The sequence below is a fragment of the Oncorhynchus tshawytscha genome, linkage group LG04 (assembly GCF_018296145.1).
Source record: "Oncorhynchus tshawytscha isolate Ot180627B linkage group LG04, Otsh_v2.0, whole genome shotgun sequence".
In the NCBI taxonomy this organism is placed as follows: domain Eukaryota; kingdom Metazoa; phylum Chordata; class Actinopteri; order Salmoniformes; family Salmonidae; genus Oncorhynchus; species Oncorhynchus tshawytscha.
Genome location: NC_056432.1, coordinates 63,348,974 through 63,367,691, shown reverse-complemented (window position 1 = coordinate 63,367,691; position 18,718 = coordinate 63,348,974). Strand labels below are relative to the sequence as shown.

At 44.0% G+C, this 18,718-nt stretch overlaps 1 protein-coding gene across 7 annotated transcripts; it reads left to right on the top strand.

Moving 5' to 3' along the window:
* The first annotated feature begins 332 nt into the window (after positions 1–332).
* On the top strand, positions 333–17,756 carry LOC112249168. 7 transcript variants are annotated; one of them, XR_002953319.2, is made up of 11 exons: positions 333–471; positions 4,581–4,740; positions 5,943–6,104; positions 6,187–6,364; positions 6,539–6,702; positions 10,399–10,548; positions 10,898–10,960; positions 11,132–11,179; positions 11,278–11,354; positions 11,479–11,549; positions 16,109–17,756. XR_002953319.2 is itself a non-coding variant. In XM_024418873.2 (11 exons), exons 6-11 carry the CDS (start codon positions 10,541–10,543, stop codon positions 16,389–16,391), a joined length of 606 nt encoding a protein of 201 aa, XP_024274641.1. In that variant the 5' UTR covers positions 333–471; positions 4,581–4,740; positions 5,943–6,104; positions 6,187–6,341; positions 6,539–6,702; positions 10,399–10,540; the 3' UTR covers positions 16,392–17,756. The 7 variants fall into 7 exon arrangements, 3 of the variants coding, with proteins under 3 accessions (XP_024274641.1, XP_024274642.1, XP_024274640.1); XR_006083277.1 differs by having other exon boundaries at positions 11,091–11,179; XR_002953318.2 differs by having other exon boundaries at positions 10,399–10,557.
* The last annotated feature ends 962 nt before the right edge of the window (positions 17,757–18,718 follow it).

Here is an 18,718-nt window from a genome sequence, read left to right as displayed (position 1 = left end):
CGCAAAGCACCGCACAGCCAGAATTAGTGCAACGGCCTCTCATTAAATGTTCAGGCTTGCCTGCTCAGATTAAATCTGGCAGACACAAACACACACGCATTACTCTCAAATGAGCACATTTTTCACATTACATCACAAGATAAATGAAATTCCCTTTGATTTTGAAAATGTAGACGAGAGTGAAAACAAAGTTTACAGCATGTGGGGGGTAGCGTTGGCAGAGAGAGGTATCAAACATGCCAGTTTGAAAGTAGTGGTCGTTTAAAGACTGGGAGCCCCTGACTGAGGGTGTGTCTGTGGCCGTGTGCATGCTTCAGGACCCAGGTGGAGAGTCTGAAGAAGGAGGCAGGGGAGAGCAGGCAGGCCCAGCTCAGTGCTCAGCAGGAGGCCAACACACACCAGCAGAGGGCTCAGCAGCTGGAGGCAGAGCTGACCAACACCAAGGACACACTCAGGACTCTACAGCAACAGGTAAGACCTAACATTAACACATACAACAAACCAACCAACAAGTTCCCCGTCGGGGGTACACCCCCCCCAAAAAAACAGTTCATTTTTATTTTACAACGGGGCTATACATTTGGGTGAGGTTTTTTTCTCGCCAAAAATACAATTAAACCATCTAGGTGTTCAGCGAAATAACAACACAATGTAAAATACAGGTAGCCTAGTCAAATAATTAACAACCAATCACATTAACTGTTACTCTCTCGTGGGAATTTCACTAACGGTCTGTATGTAGCCAAACATAGCTGCTGCTCATGTTGGTCTCTGTACTGATGGAGCAAAAACAATGACAGGGAGACATGGTGGAGTGGTAACGACGCCACTTGGGTACACTGCAGCATCCACCGAGAGGCTCTTGCTGCCAAGGGAATGCCTGACAGCTTGAAAGACGTTTTGGACACTACAGTGAAAATGGTTAACTTTATTAAAGCAAGGCCCCTGAACTCTCGTGTATTTTCTGCTCTGTGCAATGATATGGGCAGCGACCATGTAACACTTTTACAACATACAGAAGTGTGCTGGTTATCAAGTATTGACAAGTTTTTTTGAACTGAGAGACAAGCTTAAAGTTTTCTTTATTGACCATCATTTTCACTTCTCTGACCGCTTGCTTGATGACGAGCTTCTCAGACGACTGACCTATCAGGGTGATGTTTTTTCTTGCCTGAATGATCTGAATCTAGGATTACAGGGACTCTCCGCAACTATCACATCATCATCTACTCATTTATCACTCCAGTGTTAATCTGCTAAATTGTAATTATTCGCTACTATGGCCTATTTATTGCCTACCTCCTCATGCCCTTTGCACACACTGTATATCTCCCTCACTAGCTTTAAGCACCAACTGTCAGAGCAGCTCACAGATTACTGCACCTGTACATAGCCCACCTATAATTTAGCCCAAACAACTACCTCTTTCCCAACTGTATTTAATTTTTATTTATTTATTTATTTTGCTCCTTTACACCCCATTATTTTTATTTCTACTTTGCACATTCTTCCATTGCAAAACTACCATTCCAGTGTTTTACTTGCTATATTGTATTTACTTTGCCACCATGGCCTTTTTTGCCTTTACCTCCCTTCTCACCTCATTTGCTCACATTGTATATAGACTTGTTTATACTGTGTTATTGACTGTATGTTTGTTTTACTCCATGTGTAACTCTGTGTCGTTGTATCTGTCGAACTGCTTTGCTTTATCTTGGCCAGGTTGCAATTGTAAATGAGAACTTGTTCTCAACTTGCCTACCTGGTTAAATAAAGGTGTTCTCACCTTGCCTACCTGGTTAAATAAAGGTGTTCTCACCTTGCCTACCTGGTTAAATAAAGGTGTTCTCACCTTGCCTACCTGGTTAAATAAAGGTGTTCTCACCTTGCCTACCTGGTTAAATAAAGGTGTTCTCACCTTGCCTACCTGGTTAAATAAAGGTGTTCTCACCTTGCCTACCTGGTTAAATAAAGGTGTTCTCACCTTGCCTACCTGGTTAAATAAAGGTGTTCTCACCTTGCCTACCTGGTTAAATAAAGGTCAAATAAAATCAAATAAATAAATATAGACTTTATTTTTTCTACTGTGTCATTGACTTGTTTATTGTGTTATTGGCTTGTTTATTGTTTACTCCATGTGTAACTCTGTGTTGTTGTCTGTGTCACACTGCTTTGCTTTATCCCGGCCAGGTCGCAGTTGCAAATGAGAACTTGTTCTCAACTAGTTTACCTGGTTAAATAAAGGTGAAATAAAAAATTTATTAAAAAACTATATTCAATGTGCGGGACAAAATTGAGGCTATGATTAAGAAGTTGGAGCTCTTCTCTGTCTGCATGACAAGGACAACACACAGGTCTTTCTATCATTGTATGAGTTTTTTTGTGTGGAAATGAACTCAAGCTTACTGACAATGTCAAATGTGATATAGCGAAGCACCTGAGTGAGTTGGGTGCGCAATTACGCAGGTACTTTCTGAAAACGGGTGACACAAACAACTGGATTCGTTATCCCTTCCATGCCCTGCCTCCAGTCCACTTACCGATATCTGAACAAGAGAGCCTCATCGAAATTGCAACAAGCAGTTCTGTGAAATTTTTATTTAATCAGAAGCCACTGCCAGATTTCTGGATTGGGCTGCGCTCAGAGTATCCTGCCTTGGAAAATCGCACTGTTAAGACACTGATGCCCTTTGCAACCACGTACCTATGTGAGAGAGCCCTCACTAGCATGAAAACTAAATACAGGCACAGACTGTGTGGAAAATGATTTAAGAGTGAGACTCTCTCCAATACAACATTGCAGAGTTACAGTATGTGCATCCTTTCAAGCACACCCTTCTCATTAACCTGTTGTGAGTTATTCACAATTTTCATTGAACAAATAAGGTTTTATATGTAAGATGGTTAAATAAAGAGCTAAATTATTGATTGTTATTGTATTATTATTTGTGCCCTGGTCCTATAAGAGCTCTTTGTCACTTCCCACAAATCGGGTTGTGACAAACTCACACTCATTCTTATGTTTAAGAAATATATTGTATAGTGTGCATGTGTGGCAGGCTTAAAATGATGGCAAAAAACAACATTTGAGAGTGGTGCTAGAGGGGGTACTCAGAAGGAGGTTGAATGTTTGAAGGGGTACGGGACTATAAAAAGTTTGGGAACCACTGCACAAGAGGAACAGTCTTTTAACGCCACTTCGATACCAAAGTGAATTAGTCGTATCAGGTTAGGAGACTGAGGTTAAGGTTAGGAAAATGCTCTCCTAACCTGCCATAAAAATCACTTTGTATCGAAGTGGCGTGAAAAGAGGGTGTTGCATCACACTAGATCAATATATTGATTTGGGATAGCTAATGACCCAGTAGCCTTGCACTTGACTTTTCCTACTAGCAGTGACTTTGCTGATAACTTCTTTATTGAGAATTGTTTTGTTTTCCATTTTAATAATTTTATACAAATTATTTTGAATTTAAAAAATTTACCCCCTTTTTCTCCCCAATTTTTATCTTGTCTCATCGCTGCAACTCTCCAACGGGCTCGGGAGGTGAAGGTCGAGTCATGCGTCTTCCGAAACATGACCCGGCAAACCGCGCTTCCTAACACCCGCCTGCTTAACCCGGAAGCTAGCTGCACCAATGTGTCTGAAGAAACTTAGAGCTATTTATAACTTGTCAGAAATGTCCAGATCAACTAGCCCATGTCAGCTAACATTTATTTTTATTTATTTTTTTGCCGAAATGTATTGCTGTAATTTTTATTTTATTTTTTATTTTTAGAATTGCAAGAAAATATTGCTTTGAAACTGCAAAATGCAAAATTTACACCCCATTACAAAATGTGTAGAATTTAATGAAATAAGCTTTGTCACACCCTGATCTGTTTCACCTGTCCTCGTTATTGTCTCCACCCCCTCCAGGTGTCGCTTGTTTTCCCCAGTGTATTTATCCCTGTGTTTCCTGTCTCTCTGGGCCAGTGTTTTTATCCCTGTTGTTTCTTGTCTCTCTGTGCCAGTTTGTCTTGTATATCCAAGCCTACCAGCGGTTTTCCCAGTTTCCTGCTTGGCCTTTTTCACCTTTTGCTAGTCATCCCGGTTCTGACCCTTGCTTGTTTTCTGGACTCCATGCCTGCCTGCTTGACTATTCTGCCTGCCCTGACCTCGAGCTTGGCTGCCCTTCGGTACCTCCTGAACTCTGAACTGGTTTTGCCTGTCCACGACCATTCTCTTGCCTAAACCCTTTGGATTTATTAAACATCTTAAACTCCAACCATCTGCCTCCTGTTTCTGCATCTGGGTCTCGCCTTGTGTCATGATACTTTACACCTGCAAAGTTCTCTCCACCAACAAGAGGGGTGTGAATCGTTTGTCATGAACAGTGCTTGTGCCCATAGAAATAGACGTTGCGCGTGCGCAGGGGGGGGAGCGGGATGTTCCCCAATGCTGGAAGGGGGGCCCCCAAGTGAAAACGTTTGGGAACCCCTGTGCTGAATTACTAAAATGTAAATGTAGCCTAACCTCAGAATATTGCCTGTAAACGTGTGGTCGGTTGGTTGACTGTGGTTGTCTCTCTGTGTTCCAGCTGCAGGAGCAGGCTGATGCCAGCCAGGCACTGCGGGCATAGCAGTCCCAGTAGCAGGCCAGTCAGCAGTAGCTGCAGGAGAGGGGGCAGGGAGAGAGAGGGTCGACTGGAGTCAGAGAAAAAATAGCTCAGAACCAGCATGGAAGCAGCTCACAGCCAGGTAGAGTCAAACACTATAATTAATCAATAAGGCACCTCGGGGGTTTGTGGAATATGGCCAATATACCACGGCTAAGGGCTGTTCTTATGCACGTCGCAAAGCAGAATGCCTGGATACAGCCCTTAGCCGTGGTATATTGGCCATAAACCACAAACCCCAGAGGTGTCTCATTGCTATTATAAACTGGTTACCAATGTAATTAAATGTTTTGCTATACCCGTGGTATACGGTCTGATATACCACTGCTGTCAGACAATCTCCATTCAGGCTTGAACCAACCAGTTTATAATGTATATAAAACTAGCACTCAACTAGACATGTGCAGTCAACAACTCAGCACTCAACCAGGTGCTTTCACACACATACTAATGTATCCAAAAGCTCGCGCTCAACTACAAATATGTGGTCAATAAATTCACACATATTGCAAATGCATGTCACACTCACACAACCAACAAATGTTAATTATACTGTGGTGTTTGTCTGTTGATTTATGACTAAAGGCAATATTCCAACACAAATAATTTAGTGTCAGTGAACGTCATGAATTTAACCTGTGCTTGCTGACAGTTAAAAGTTTCAAGAGGCATTTTTTGGCTTTACATGTTGTTTTTCCATTCATCAGGAGAGCGTCTTCTCCTCACATAGTGTCTGACTGAAGCCTGGCTACACTCATCTACAATCCACTCAGATTCCACCTCCAGCCATGCTCGCAAATTGAATTAGTTTCCGTCTCTGAATTTGTGTTTCAAAAATAGTAATTATTTTTTAACCCCAAAGGAAGCAAGAGAAACGAGTCAGATCTGCACACGTCATGAATTTTGTGAAATAATAGTTTTCCACCAGCCAAAGGGATACAAGCCTGAAGCACGGCAATTTACCAACTGTTCAGCTGCTAGGAAATTAAATTGAAGCACATAATTCATATCTTTAGAAAGTTAAATCAATCTGATCAAAAAGTTTCCCACTCAATTACAGCCTGAAATTAATCTCCTTAATCCCAATTTAAAATCTGTCATGCATATAAGTGCAGATCTCTCATCTATCTGCCCATCCATGTGACTTAATCCTGGAACAGAGAGCTAAAATGGCGCTGCGATTGTCAGATTTAGTCCCATCTATCTTTGAGCCTGATATACACACAGTGGCACACACACCTGATGGGAGCTCTGATAGGGGTGTGTCTGCTGTCTGTCCTACAGCTGAGGGAGCGGGAGAGGACTGTGGGGTGCCTGTAGGAGCGTGTGGTAGAGCTGCAGAGCACCACCCAGAGGCTGCGGGAGGAACAGACAGCCTGCCAGGCTCAGCTGCAGCAGTGAAGGAGGGAGCTGGAGAGCAGGGAGGGCCAGAGACACAGCCAAGAGGTCACAATCACATACTGTCCATATTTTGAGTGTATTTTGTGTGCAGTTTGGGGCCCATGTTCCATGTGTGTGTTCTCTCCAGATGAGCGTCTTTCAGGAGACGGTGTGCAGGCTGAGGGAGTGTGTAGAGGAGGCCCAGGCCAGCAGCAGGCACGGGACCAGGGACACAGCAGCAGCACAACACAGCCTCAGAGATCTGAGACTGGAGCTGGCCTCCACCCAGGCTTCATGGAGCTGGTGCGTGCCCTGCTTACACACAGGTACTCTGTCAGGCATGTATTGAAAATACTGACGTTAAAACGATGACATTAACTCTCAACTTGTTTTAGGTTAATGACTGTGGAGGAAATAATGTGTAGTGGGACTAACAATGTATATTTTGTGTGGATGTTTGTTTTGTGGTGTGCGGCTGTGCGTGCGGTGGTACTGTTCAGCTGGCTGAGCAGAGTGGTGAGGCTGCAGGTCTACGTAGTGAGCTGTCCCGCCTGCAGCAGAGGAGCTCCCAGCTGTCAGAGGAGAGAGGGGGCCAGGAGGAGAGGACCAGGCAGCTGGCTGCAGAGCTCCACAGACTACGCACTGCCAGCAGACACTGGATGAGGTGAGAGAGAAGGATCTACACATCAACATTTCCATTCATCCTCATGGCAATTAACCATTAACCATTCATTTCATTGTCAATATCCAATAACCACTGATCTGGTTCTAGATCTGACACTGCCAACTGCCAACCATTAGGTCATGGACCAGATAGCCTCACATTAAATCCTAGACTGTTACAGCCTGTAGCCAACCACTACACCATCACATGATTAGAAGTGTGATGGCTCAATCTTTCAACCTTATGTGTTGTATAATAGGAAAGGGGGTTATCTAGTGTAATATATACCCAGGGCTGGAAATTAACACTATGCCTGGTCATTAGTGTGGAGCACACAGCCCCTCTGAAGTAGAGACTTAACCTCCACAAGTCACGCTGTACACTAATTGACCACTACAGGAGAGAGCAGGTTCTGTTGTAGAGAAAAGAGGTGTGACTTGTAGCAGTGCCCTTTCTGTGTGTGCGGGGCTATATTCCTAAAGCTGATTGGATAATGAGACCTCTCTCTCAGACCCCCATAGATTCTGCATGTACAACACACACACACACACACACACAGTTGAAGTCAGAAGTTTACATACACCTTAGCCAAATACATTTAAACTCAGTTTTTCACAATTCCTGACATTTAATCCAAGTAAAAATTCCCAGTCTTAGGTTAGTTAGGATCACCACTTTATTTTAAGAATGTGAGATGTCAGAATAATAGTAGAGAGAATTACGTATTTCAGCTTTGATTTCTTTCATCACATTCCCAGTGGGAATTAGTATTTGGTAGCATTGCCTTTAAATTGTTTAACTTGGGTCAAACGTTTCGGGTAGCCTTCCACAAGCTTCCCACAATAAGTTGGGTGAATTTTTGCCCATTCCTCCTGACAGAATTGGTGTAACTGAGTCAGGTTTGTAGACCTCCTTGCTCGCACACACTTTTTCTGTTCTGCCCACGAATGTTCTGTAAGATTGAGGTCAGGGCTTTGTGATGGCCCCTCCAATACCTTGACTTTGTTGTCCTTAAGCCATTTTGCCACAACTTTGGAAGTATGCTTGGGGTCATTTGGAAGACCCAAGCTTTAACTTCTTGACTTGATGTCTTTAGCTGTTGCTTCAGTATACCCACATAATTTTCCTTCCTCAAGATGCCATCTATTTTGTGAAGTGTACCAGTCCCTCCTGCAGCAAAGCACCCCCACAACATGATGCTGCCACCCCCGTGCTTCACGGTTGGGATGGTGTTCTTCGGCTTGCAAGCCTCTCCTTTTTTCCTCCAAACATAATGATGGTCATTATGGCCAAACAGTTCTATTTTTGTTTCATCAGACCAGAGGACATTTCTCCAAAAGTACGATCTTTGTCCCCATGTGCAGTTGCAGAACGTAGTCTGTTTTTTTTATGGCGGTTTTGGAGCAGTTTTCTTCCTTCTTTTCTTCCTTGCTGAGCGGCCTTTCAGTTTATGTCGATATAGGACTCGTTTTACTGTGGATATAGATACTGTTGTACCTGTTTTCTCCAGCATCTTTACAAGGTCCTTTGCTGTTGTTCTGGGATTGATTTGCACTTTTCGCACCAAAGTACGTTCATCTCCATGAGACAGAACGCGTACTATTGATTTGTATGACAGCTGAGTGGTCCCATGGTGTTTATACTTGCGTACTATTGTTTGTACAGATGAACGTGGTACCTTCTGGCGTTTGGAAATTGCTCCCAAGGATGAACCAGACTTGTGGAGGTCTACAAAAAAAAATCTGAGGTCTTGGCTGATTTCTTTTGATTTTCCCATGATGTCAAGCAAAGAGGCACTGAGTTTGAAGGTAGGCCTTGAAATACATCCACAGGTACACCTCCAATTGACTCAAATGATGTCAATAAGCCTATCAGAAGCCTCTAAAGCCATGTCATGATTTTCTGGAATTTTCCAAGCTGTTGAAAGGCACAGTCAACTTCGTGTATGTAAACTTCTGACCCACTGGAATTGTGATCCAGTGAATTGTTATTGAAACAATCTGTCTGTAAACAATTGTTGGAAAAATTACTTGTGTCATGCACAAAGTAGATGTCCTAACCGACTTGCCAAAACTATAGTTTGTTTACAAGAAATTTGTGGAGTGACTCCAACCTAAGTGTATGTAAACCTCTGACTTCAACTGTACATACAGAAATAGTTTGCAAAGACACAAACATTTAAACACACAGTTTTGCTTAGAGGAACTACCTCACATAAGTCAGTTTAACTGAGATACTCATACAGTACAGAAATGTAGTAACAGGTTTTCAAGTGAAAATGTCTGAGGCTTTATGGTTCAAATAGTCTAAGCATTGTGTTTGTATTGTGACAAATCCGAAGCACTTTGTTTGTGTACACAGGCACATAAGAGCTGTGTGTGCTTGCTCTGCAGTGCCAAACCTCTACAATGTGTTTGTATGTGTGTTTAGCCGAGGGCACATCTCTGTGGCTCATCGCTGTGGTCTCACGTCATCCTCCTTAAGTGCTGTCAATGTTGCATGGTAACAGCGGCGCTCTGCCCTCTTAATTGGTTTAGGAAGAGCATCCTTGTCATTTTGCGGTCAGCAAACTCCGCCAGAGAAAATGAAGTGTGAGTTGCACCCTCCCCGCACAACCCATCCCACAAAAAAAAATGATTATGTGCAGCTGTGTGTGTGTGTGTGTTTGTCAGTTTTTACTTTCCACTTTTAGAAATAATTGCTGGTTGCTCGGTGGGATCAGAGGAAGGGTATAATGATTGTCTCTGGCTGTGTGGTATGGCTGGGTTCTGGGGAGGGCTGGGGGAGAGCAACTCATTTCACACACCTAAATGTGAGTGTGTGTGAATGTGTTAACATTAGTGTGTTTGTACAGCATGTAACCTGTTTGTGGTGTCTATGTGCTTGATGTGTATCTAGATACTGTACGTGTGTGTGTGTGTGCACGGCTGTCCTTTTGCACGGATTAGCAGGTGAACGCAGCAAGAGGATGACCAGACTGGGGTTGCGATACTGTCACACAGGGGTTAGGGGGAATACAGAGCTGCAGTACTGCAGTTTGGAGCCTCCAGTCAGGCTCACCCCCACTCCCCACTTTAATTGCCTTTGCTTCTTTCATTACATGTATTGCCTCTCCTCTGCATTGCGTGCTCCCTGGGCTTGTGGAAAGGTCATTGTAGTGGGGATGTGAACACTGCACAGCCTCCGTGTGTCCCAGCCAAGCAGACAGAGGATAGGGCAGGGGATGTGAACACTGCACAGCCTCCGTGTGTCCCAGCCAAGCAGGCAGAGGATAGGGCGGGGGATGTGGCTAGAGAGGACTGGTTACTGCTGTCCTTCACATTGTTCCTATAAAGAAAAACGTGTATTTTATGGTGACCAGTTCTTTGATGTAGTGGCTCAACATGTACATGCATGTTAGCATACGCAAGCATTGTTAAGAGTGATTTAGAGTCAGATGAATGTGACTCTGACAGGACAATGTTACTAGAAGGAGATGTTTATGGAGGAGTTCACTACAATGTAATTAACTAATGAACTATCGTTTCCCAGTTTCCTACCTGGGGAGGGTTATAGGAAACCCTCATGAATATACATTGCATGTTGCTGTGACTCATTGTTCACCATTCATTTAAAAAGGTTCATCAGTTTTCAGAAATGAGAACAAAAATGATATTAGGAAATGCCAATGACAGGTATCATCCCTCTCCCACCTAGACTCGGTCCTGTGAGGGCAGGCTGGCAGAGCTGAGTGCCCAGCTGGGGAGGTCTCAGTGCTGGGGCCAGGAGAAGCTGGTAGCCCTGGAGAAGGAGGTGGTGCTGATTAAGGTGGAGATGGCTTCTCTCAGGGAGAACTACCATGCCAAGGTGCCCCAGGTCAGACACACACTTACACAATGGGTTCTGGGGACATTCTGGTAGGGTTTATGACTAAGGATAGGAGGTTTTGCTGACCATGTGACCTGATCAGGAAAAACTCTGGGCCCTTATAATAGCCGGAAGCCTTACTGCCTAACTGTGTAACTAGGCCCAAAGTTTTCCTGATCAATTGATGTGCTCATGAAAACCTCTTGGCTCTAGTTATGACACATATCCTCACACTTTGCACTGGCACAGAAAGGCCAAACAGCATAGTTAGTAATCACCTCTCAATGAAAAATGAGCTGTATAGCCATTAGGATGTGCAGCAGGGGTTTGTTCATGTGTCTCTGTTCAGGTGGAGGCCTTACACTCACAGCACGATTCCATGGAGCACAAGTACAGCACAGCAGCTAATGAGGTAGTGAACCCTTAAAACCTCCAGATATGTCAGATAGACACTGTTAGAGTTGTAGACTCTAGTTACTCTCTCTCTCTCTCTCTCTTTCTTTCTTTCTTTCTTTCTTTCCCCCCATCTCGTGTTGCGCCAGTCTCTGGGTAATGCTCGTTCAGACAGTTCTCTTCTACACAGGGAGAGTGAGCTGGTGGGAACCAACGTCAACCAGTGGGTGGAGCAGAAGTAAGAACATACCTAACTCCACACACACACTGATGCCCAGTCACGTTCTACTCTACATTCACTACGCAGCATTAACCCTGTCTTAACCCTATCGACAGGCAAGGGTCTGCAGGGGGAGATGAAGAGGCTGAAGGCTGAGCTAGAAGAGAGCAGGATTGAAGCCGAGAGGTTCAGGGTACGTACCATATACAGTTACACACACTGGATAACACTGTTAGACCTCCACACATTTACAACCCTGATATACTTTAAAAAACAACACCAATTGAAGAGCATTGTTCCTTTCTATTGAGTATCAGGCCTCTCAAGCCAGTATGAGTGGCCAGCGCAGTGCCCTGACCAGACCTTCCGTCCAGCTGCTCCACATAAAGTGAGTACAGTACTACTGGCACTGACCTGAGACACTGGATCTGTGGGCTTGGCAACTTCCCAGTTCTCCAGGAACAAGCTGCAGCAGGTCCATATGAGGCAAATGACTACATGTCCTCTAACTCTTCACTAGTTTCTTTGTTGGGGCTCTAGAGACAGCATCAGTGACAAAGCAGTGACTTCCCGGACTGAGTGAATTCCTCTCTGTGTGTTTCTAGAGTAGAGCTGAGACATGGGTCAATAGCAACAATCACCAACACATCTCAGACAGTATTGGTTAAGAGCGGGAGCCCGTCTATAACTCATAAGAGCTATTGGCAGCCATGTTGATTTCTGTTGTTCTGGGATTAGCATCTGTGTTTCTGGGGGCTAATGGTCCGTGTCGCCCGGCTGTGAAATCAGTGGCCTGAGAGCCTCTGAGAAGCCTGCAGATTGGTGTTTCAAATCCCCACCCCCCTCTAATGCAGCACAGCTTGTCTCAGCCACTCTCTCCATCTCCCAGAGTAGAACAGTTTCACTGTTCCCGAGTTCCCCCTCCTCACCCTGGGTGACCCCCACTGCAGTCTCCCCACGCCTGGGCCTAGACGCCACCGGCCCTTCCTGCCCCACAGGACCACTGCAGCTTGTTAACACTGAAGATACATTTGTGCAGTCAGGCAGGAAATCCTAGAGGTGGCTATGGACGGTGGTAATCAAAGGCCTGGTGCTCTGACACTGAGGACTGGAGGAGGGCTTAGAGATGACCTCTAGTCTGGCCTCCTATCATGGCCGATCATCCCAACAGACGGACGGACAGACAGAGCCATCCAAGGACACGGTCTCCTCTCCTCTGGGCCAGACATTCGTGTCTGTTTTCAGACACTCAGACAGACGTCACCCACACATTGCCATGGTACCGACTATATCTTTTTAAAATTGAACTTGCATTTTATATGTGATGCTGAGAAAAGGTGATTTATTGGTGAAATTGTGTTCCATATGGTTGTTTGACAGTTGAAGCCTTCTCATTTTGCACTGCCTATACCTCCTCGCTTTAAAGTAAGCCAGTCCTGTGCTCACTGGCATTTCCCTGTAATGCGTTCCCGTCTGATTTCCTTCTAAATTGAAATGCGGTAAAGTTAGGACTGATTGGAGGGATTACTTTTGGTGAGTGTGAGATAGGAGGGAGAGAGAAAGAGACTGGTTGTGAACCCAATCAGAGCCCTGTGTTGACTGTGCTGATTAGAGGCTTGTAGTGAGTGGGATCCATTCTATCCCATCATTCCTTGTTTGCTCTGATAACGGAACCTCAACACTCATCATGTCCCTAACCTCATGCTGTCACTTACAGCACGCCACACTGATCTCTCTCAAACGTCTTATGCAAGGTGGGTAATGTACCAAAAGACCCTTTAGAACTTTAAACCTGCTTTGAAAGAATAGTTGGCATGCTTTGGAAAAAATTCACTGGTTGGCTGAGTGTTAAAAAAACATTTAAAAAGTTGCAATATGTAGTTGAGGAGCACTGAGGCATTGAGGATGGACATTGCTCTGGAGAGAGTACCGTACGCTAATAAGTGTGTGCGTGCGTTGTGCCTTGCCTGATACCAATGGAGGGCAGATGCAAACTCAGCCCATAAAGGCCCACTGGATGGCTGCGACTTCACTCAACTAATGTTCCAGGACATCCAGGAAGCCTGTAGGGAGCTGGGAGAACACAGAGGAGCTCTAAAAGCAGCCAGAGAGAGAGTAAATACAAATAAATAGATAAATAAGTGAATGGCATGAGAGGAGCAGAGGGAACAGTCGTCCATTCTCGTGTACGCACCAAGTTTGTTTATTTATGGTGTCTGAGGGCCTGAGCAGGGCTGATGGGTGGAGGAGGAGGGTGCTGGGGGAGGACACTGGGCCTCTCCTTCCTTACGCATGCCTGGCTCTGCTCCCCAGCTTTCATTAAGTGTCATTACCAGGGCTTTCAGCGCTAGAGCCAAGCTGAGACCTGACATCCACTCCATAGATATGTGTGCATATGGATGGACTGCTGATCGTTCTTATCCGCCACTGAGGAGGGAGAATTAGGCCGAGGAGAGGAGAGGAGAGGAGAGGAGAGGAGAGGAGAGGAGAGGAGAGGAGAGGAGAGGAGAGGAGAGGAGAGGAGAGGAGAGGAGAGGAGAGGAGAGGAGAGGAGAGGAGAGGAGAGAGAGAGAGGGGGATGCAGACATATCTGACTTTAATGGCCAGAATATAGCTATTACTTAAATGGAGGACAGTATTCATGCCTGATTGGTTGTCATGAATATGCCATACGGGTCACTTTATGCACATTTAAAGTGTTTGTACACTGGTGATTGTAAGGGCTATGTACATTGCAGTGTGTTGTAGATCAGGATGACTAGGATGCATATCGATACAGTTACATATCAGGATATTCTAGTTGACTGTACCTGCACCAAAACACCAGTATTTTTCCTTCATCTTTTTAATGTGGGAGCCAAAACAAATTCAGCACTTTTTATTTCCATGAATGATCAAAACTCGTTTTCTCATGACTCTTGTCACTGCAGCAGACATATGATGAGCAATATGATTGGAACATCAAATCACAATAAAATCACAAATACCGAATCACAACACATATAGAATCGCAGTATATATCGTAATCGGCACCTAAGTATCACAATAATATTGTGTTGTGAGATGCCGGGCCATTCCCAGCCCTAATGGCCAGTAGCAGAAATAAAGGCATGCAGCTGATGTGAGATGTGCATTTCCTTCTACGCAAGGTGTTCATTATCAATGTCCCTTTCCAGTTCACTTCCTGTTAGAAGGCCGGCTGATTGATGGCTTGTACTGTTTATTTGGATATCAACGAATGAAATATTCATGTCGTACGCTTTCCCAAGCAGAAGTTATCTAGATGCAGCGTAAATGGTACTTGGGATTAGATTTTCACAGCAGATTGCTGTTATTACAGGAGAAAAAGGTGAAAAGAGACTGTGTGAGCAGTCGTTTTCCTGGGAGGCAATCTATTTCTCTTCCACTCAGAGCACCGGAGCGCTGGACCAGGCTCTTAATGCGCGGGAGAGAAAGTGCTTTGGTCTGCAACCTTTCACACCTTCACCTCCCCTTCATGTGATTGAATAGTTAATAACTTTGACTTTCCTTTGAAAGCCTGTGACGTGGCTCCTACTGAACAGCCTGTTGTCTGGCTGACACACCTGCCTATTGCTCTGTCTGTCTGACTGACTGACTGACTGCCTGCCTTACATGTCTACTTGGCCCAGATGCCAGATTGTCTGATAGCCCACCTCTCTCTTCTACAAGCCCTCTCACTTTCAAGCCTGTCCCTCGCCTGAATTACCACCTAGCTTATCTGTCTTTCTTAAAGGAGCCTGTACATTATCAGAATTTTGATGGAAAGGGGGTTGGATTGCTTACTCTTCCTTCCTCCCTCAAGACACACACATAGGGAGCTCATTAGCGCACCCCGTGCTCACAGCTCCAGCAGAATGTAACCTTGCCTAATTGTGCGCCATGCTAATTTGTTCTCCCTGCATGATGTGGCGATTGCTTATTTATTCTCCTCAGGGCTCCTCTCTCACATTAAAATTATTGACTTATTTCATTCACTGCACATTTTCCAAGCTTTATTTGATAAGCTCATTTCCCTTGGTGCCCAGAATCCCCCCCTGTTCCCATGTTTAAAAGTTCTAATGTTCCCAATGCAGATTATTATTCATACTTGTGATTGTTTCTTCGTCTAATTATCTGTGTTGGAATAATTTTGCATCTGTGAGCCTGTTTGTCCCGGTGGACTGAAACGGCACAAAAGGGCACCACATTAACGATGCGTCTGGAATAGCCGAGGAGCCAGTTGTGTACACAAAGCTGGCAGACGCGGTCAACAAGAAGCTTAACAGGGATTGGGACATCCCTGTTGGGAAGGTTTACCAAAATAAGCAGACTGAATTTGCATTTGGTTAGAGGGCTGTTGACGAACAGAGCCATCAACATTTGGTCCATCAGGTAATGAGGCTCTGTTTTGATGTGGATATATGCAGCGAGGTGGAGCTAAACTAGTTGTAGTCAATACAGGTCATGGTTAAGGTGGGTAGTGCAGATCCATTCCACTCTGACCCATTGACCACCATCAGCCCTCTCCTCCCCTACAGTGGGGAGACCCTCCCTGCCCCACACCAAGAGGGGAGTTCTAGAGAGACTCAGCAGTTTAGAGAACAGAGCCAGTACCAGAGCAGATACAAGCTAGCAGCAGGAGACCTGTTCAGTAGTGTACCGGTAGGTTAATACACTGAAATGGACATCAACTCACCAACAGAGGACACAGTGGGATAGTACTAGGTAGGCGAATGATTGGCAGTATTTCTGCAGTGGGAGGTGAATGATACCTCATGAGTCATGTATTAACAGTAATTATATGGAAAATATTAATGATGACAAATATGCAAACTTAAGGTCCATGGTGATGCCAACATATGAAATAGTAACACTGAGCTCTAAGGCTGACTATTGAAGGTATCTTATTTGACTAATCTGTTTCTGTCTGCCTCTGCTCTGTCTCAGATCTGCTCTGACTGCGATAGGAGCCTTGAGTGGCCAGAGAGACAACCTGTGGAGGAGGAGCTCTGGCTGCCAACCTGCATCTGCATTAGCCCCAGACTCAGCCTGTGTCTGCCTGGCAGGGAGGGGGGCCACGTTTGCTGCTGAGGTGTCCAGAAGAGTGGCCCTTAGGACCCTGGAGCGCAGACCCCTGCCATGTGGCCACCACCGCTGGAGCAGACCCGCTCTCTCAGCTGGGACAAGCCACACCCTACACATCTCAGGGAGGGACACTGGTGGGGGATAGTATGAACCAGTGAGAAGGGAAATACAGGTAGTTATGACTCAAGAGAATACAGCACACAAATATTTATGATTTTGTAGCTTGATAGATATGAATAAATTATTGTATTATATTTAATGACAATACTAAACTTTAATAATTTAATTTCTTTGGTATTTTCAGTATATATTTTTTCAAAATCTTTGTGGCACAATATTGTAATAATAATAATATTGTAATCTCTTACCATTACTCCTTCAGCCCAGTTCTACATTATGATTGTCTACTTATTCACAACAGATTCTGTTGAACACAGATTCTGTGTTGTGAATAAGTAGACAATTACAATCTTACCTGTACAGTATCTGGGTCCTTCCACCAGTTCGGTGCCTTTTTAGAAGTGTAACTTGTGATTTCACAAAATGTTGACATTCTGTCCTAAAGAGCACATGTTCAACTTCATAAAAAACACATGTTGCCATTCCAATAGGTTACATAAAAAAAGACTATAGTTAGTGCCTATTAAGTGCTAAATAAAGTATCAGGGTTGACGGTATCAGGGTTGACGATCTCGTTTTAAATCAGCCATAAATCCTCTCGTGACAGGGGGAATGGAAGCTTGTGTGCAACAGGGAGTGGCAATTGAAACCCGTTAGTTTTCTATCACAAAACAGAAAATGGCCCAACAAGTTTTTACACTATGATTTGACTATTTGATGTTCAATGTTTCTTTTGAAAAATACATTTTAAATGAATAGTTTCACCATATTAAAACTAGAGGGTTGACCTTAAAATGAGGGACAGATGTGAATGAATCACTAATCAAATGAAATAAATATAATCTTCAGAACTGACTTAAAATAACTAGGGATGTACAATGGAGAAATGTTTGGATTACATGGGTTGAAGTCTTCCTAGAAGTGACACAGGGTTGGCAGAGGGACATGTCAAAATGCTGAATTTAGCAAGCCTTTATTCATATTAAAAATCAGATTAATTGAATTCTCCATGCCGTCTATATTAAAGGGCACTTCATTGAGTAGAACAGGCTTTTAAAATTAATATATCAAAAGGCACTCTTCGTGGAACGACCCATCTGACAAATATTTGTATCTATCCATTCAGGGTTTTGATTTACATTTTTATAGAAATCTAGAAAGAATTAGAAAAAAGTGTCCAGCCTTTTATTGAGGTATGAGAAATAGTCCTGCTTATTTCTGAGGTTGTCAAATGATTAATTGATGTCTAGATCAAAGGACTAAACATGTATTGGGGGGGGATTTCATGGTTTCAGTCACCTAGAGCAATACATCCTTGAGTTCATGTAAGTCCTAATGAATTGTGTAGGCAGAGAAGTCTTTGTGGCCAAATAAAAGTCTTGTAAAGGCATCTAAACCCATAACAAGTGTCCCTTTGTTCTAGCACTACTCTATTCATCATGAGTCGGCTGTGTGAATCCAGGCATTGCTGCAGCTTTGAGAGCAACTCTGAGTTCCATGCCCACCAGCTTTCAATAACTGGGGATGTCGGAGCTTGACAGTAGAAAGTATTTTTTCTGACTAGAAGAAAATAAGAGCCCTAAGCAATAGTAGATGAGCTGTTAGTAAGCACACAGTCCACTGGGAGAGAGACATGGCAGCATACTATACATAGTGCAGTGGTGAAGGCGAAACAAAAGCCAAATGTAATACTATTGTTTGCAGATATTAAAGATATCCAAACTATAGTGCCCCCCAATTACAGTAATAAACCATGCCCATCATTGTACATTGTAATGATCCACACCAGCATGCAGGGCGAAGTTTAGAGGAGGTGTGTTCACAGGGAAGGTTTGTGTCCTAAAGAGGCCCTAGTCAGCCAATGGGATCGAGCAGTGGCTGTTGTTCACTGGCAGCCTGCTAGGATTAATCCCAGCCTTACAGGAAGACACCATCTTTTTCTGCCTTGGTCAGATCAATAGGCAACATTCTCTCCAGCACAGCAGTCAATACCCAACACTTAAGGTGTCTGTGGAAACTAAAGAATGCCAATAATTGTTATTAATGCCTAGGATTTCCCCAAGTACTGCATTTATAGGGTAATTCCAGTGTAACAGACATTCAACCAACATCACACACACAACACCAATGCCCTCCGGAGTGTATACATTAAGAAACCTATACACAAATACAAAGATGGAAAAAAAATCTACAAAATGGATGTGCAACCTTTTTTCAAATAAGTATTGTGTTTGTAACCTGATTTATAAATGGTATTGCTCTTTTGAGTCCGATACTATAATGGTACTGAGTAGTGAGCTACTGCACCATGCTCTGGGTAAAACCTTGGCCCATTCAGGCCTTATGGAGAAA

Excerpts from the sequence above, each read along its gene's own strand:
- LOC112249168 (XM_024418873.2), top strand. Across the intron at positions 10,961-11,090 it reads ACAGCACAGCAGCTAATGAG|TCTCTGGGTAATGCTCGTTC; the intron begins GTAGTGAACCCT and ends GTGTTGCGCCAG. Across the intron at positions 11,550-16,108 it reads GTCCAGCTGCTCCACATAAA|ATCTGCTCTGACTGCGATAG; the intron begins GTGAGTACAGTA and ends GCTCTGTCTCAG.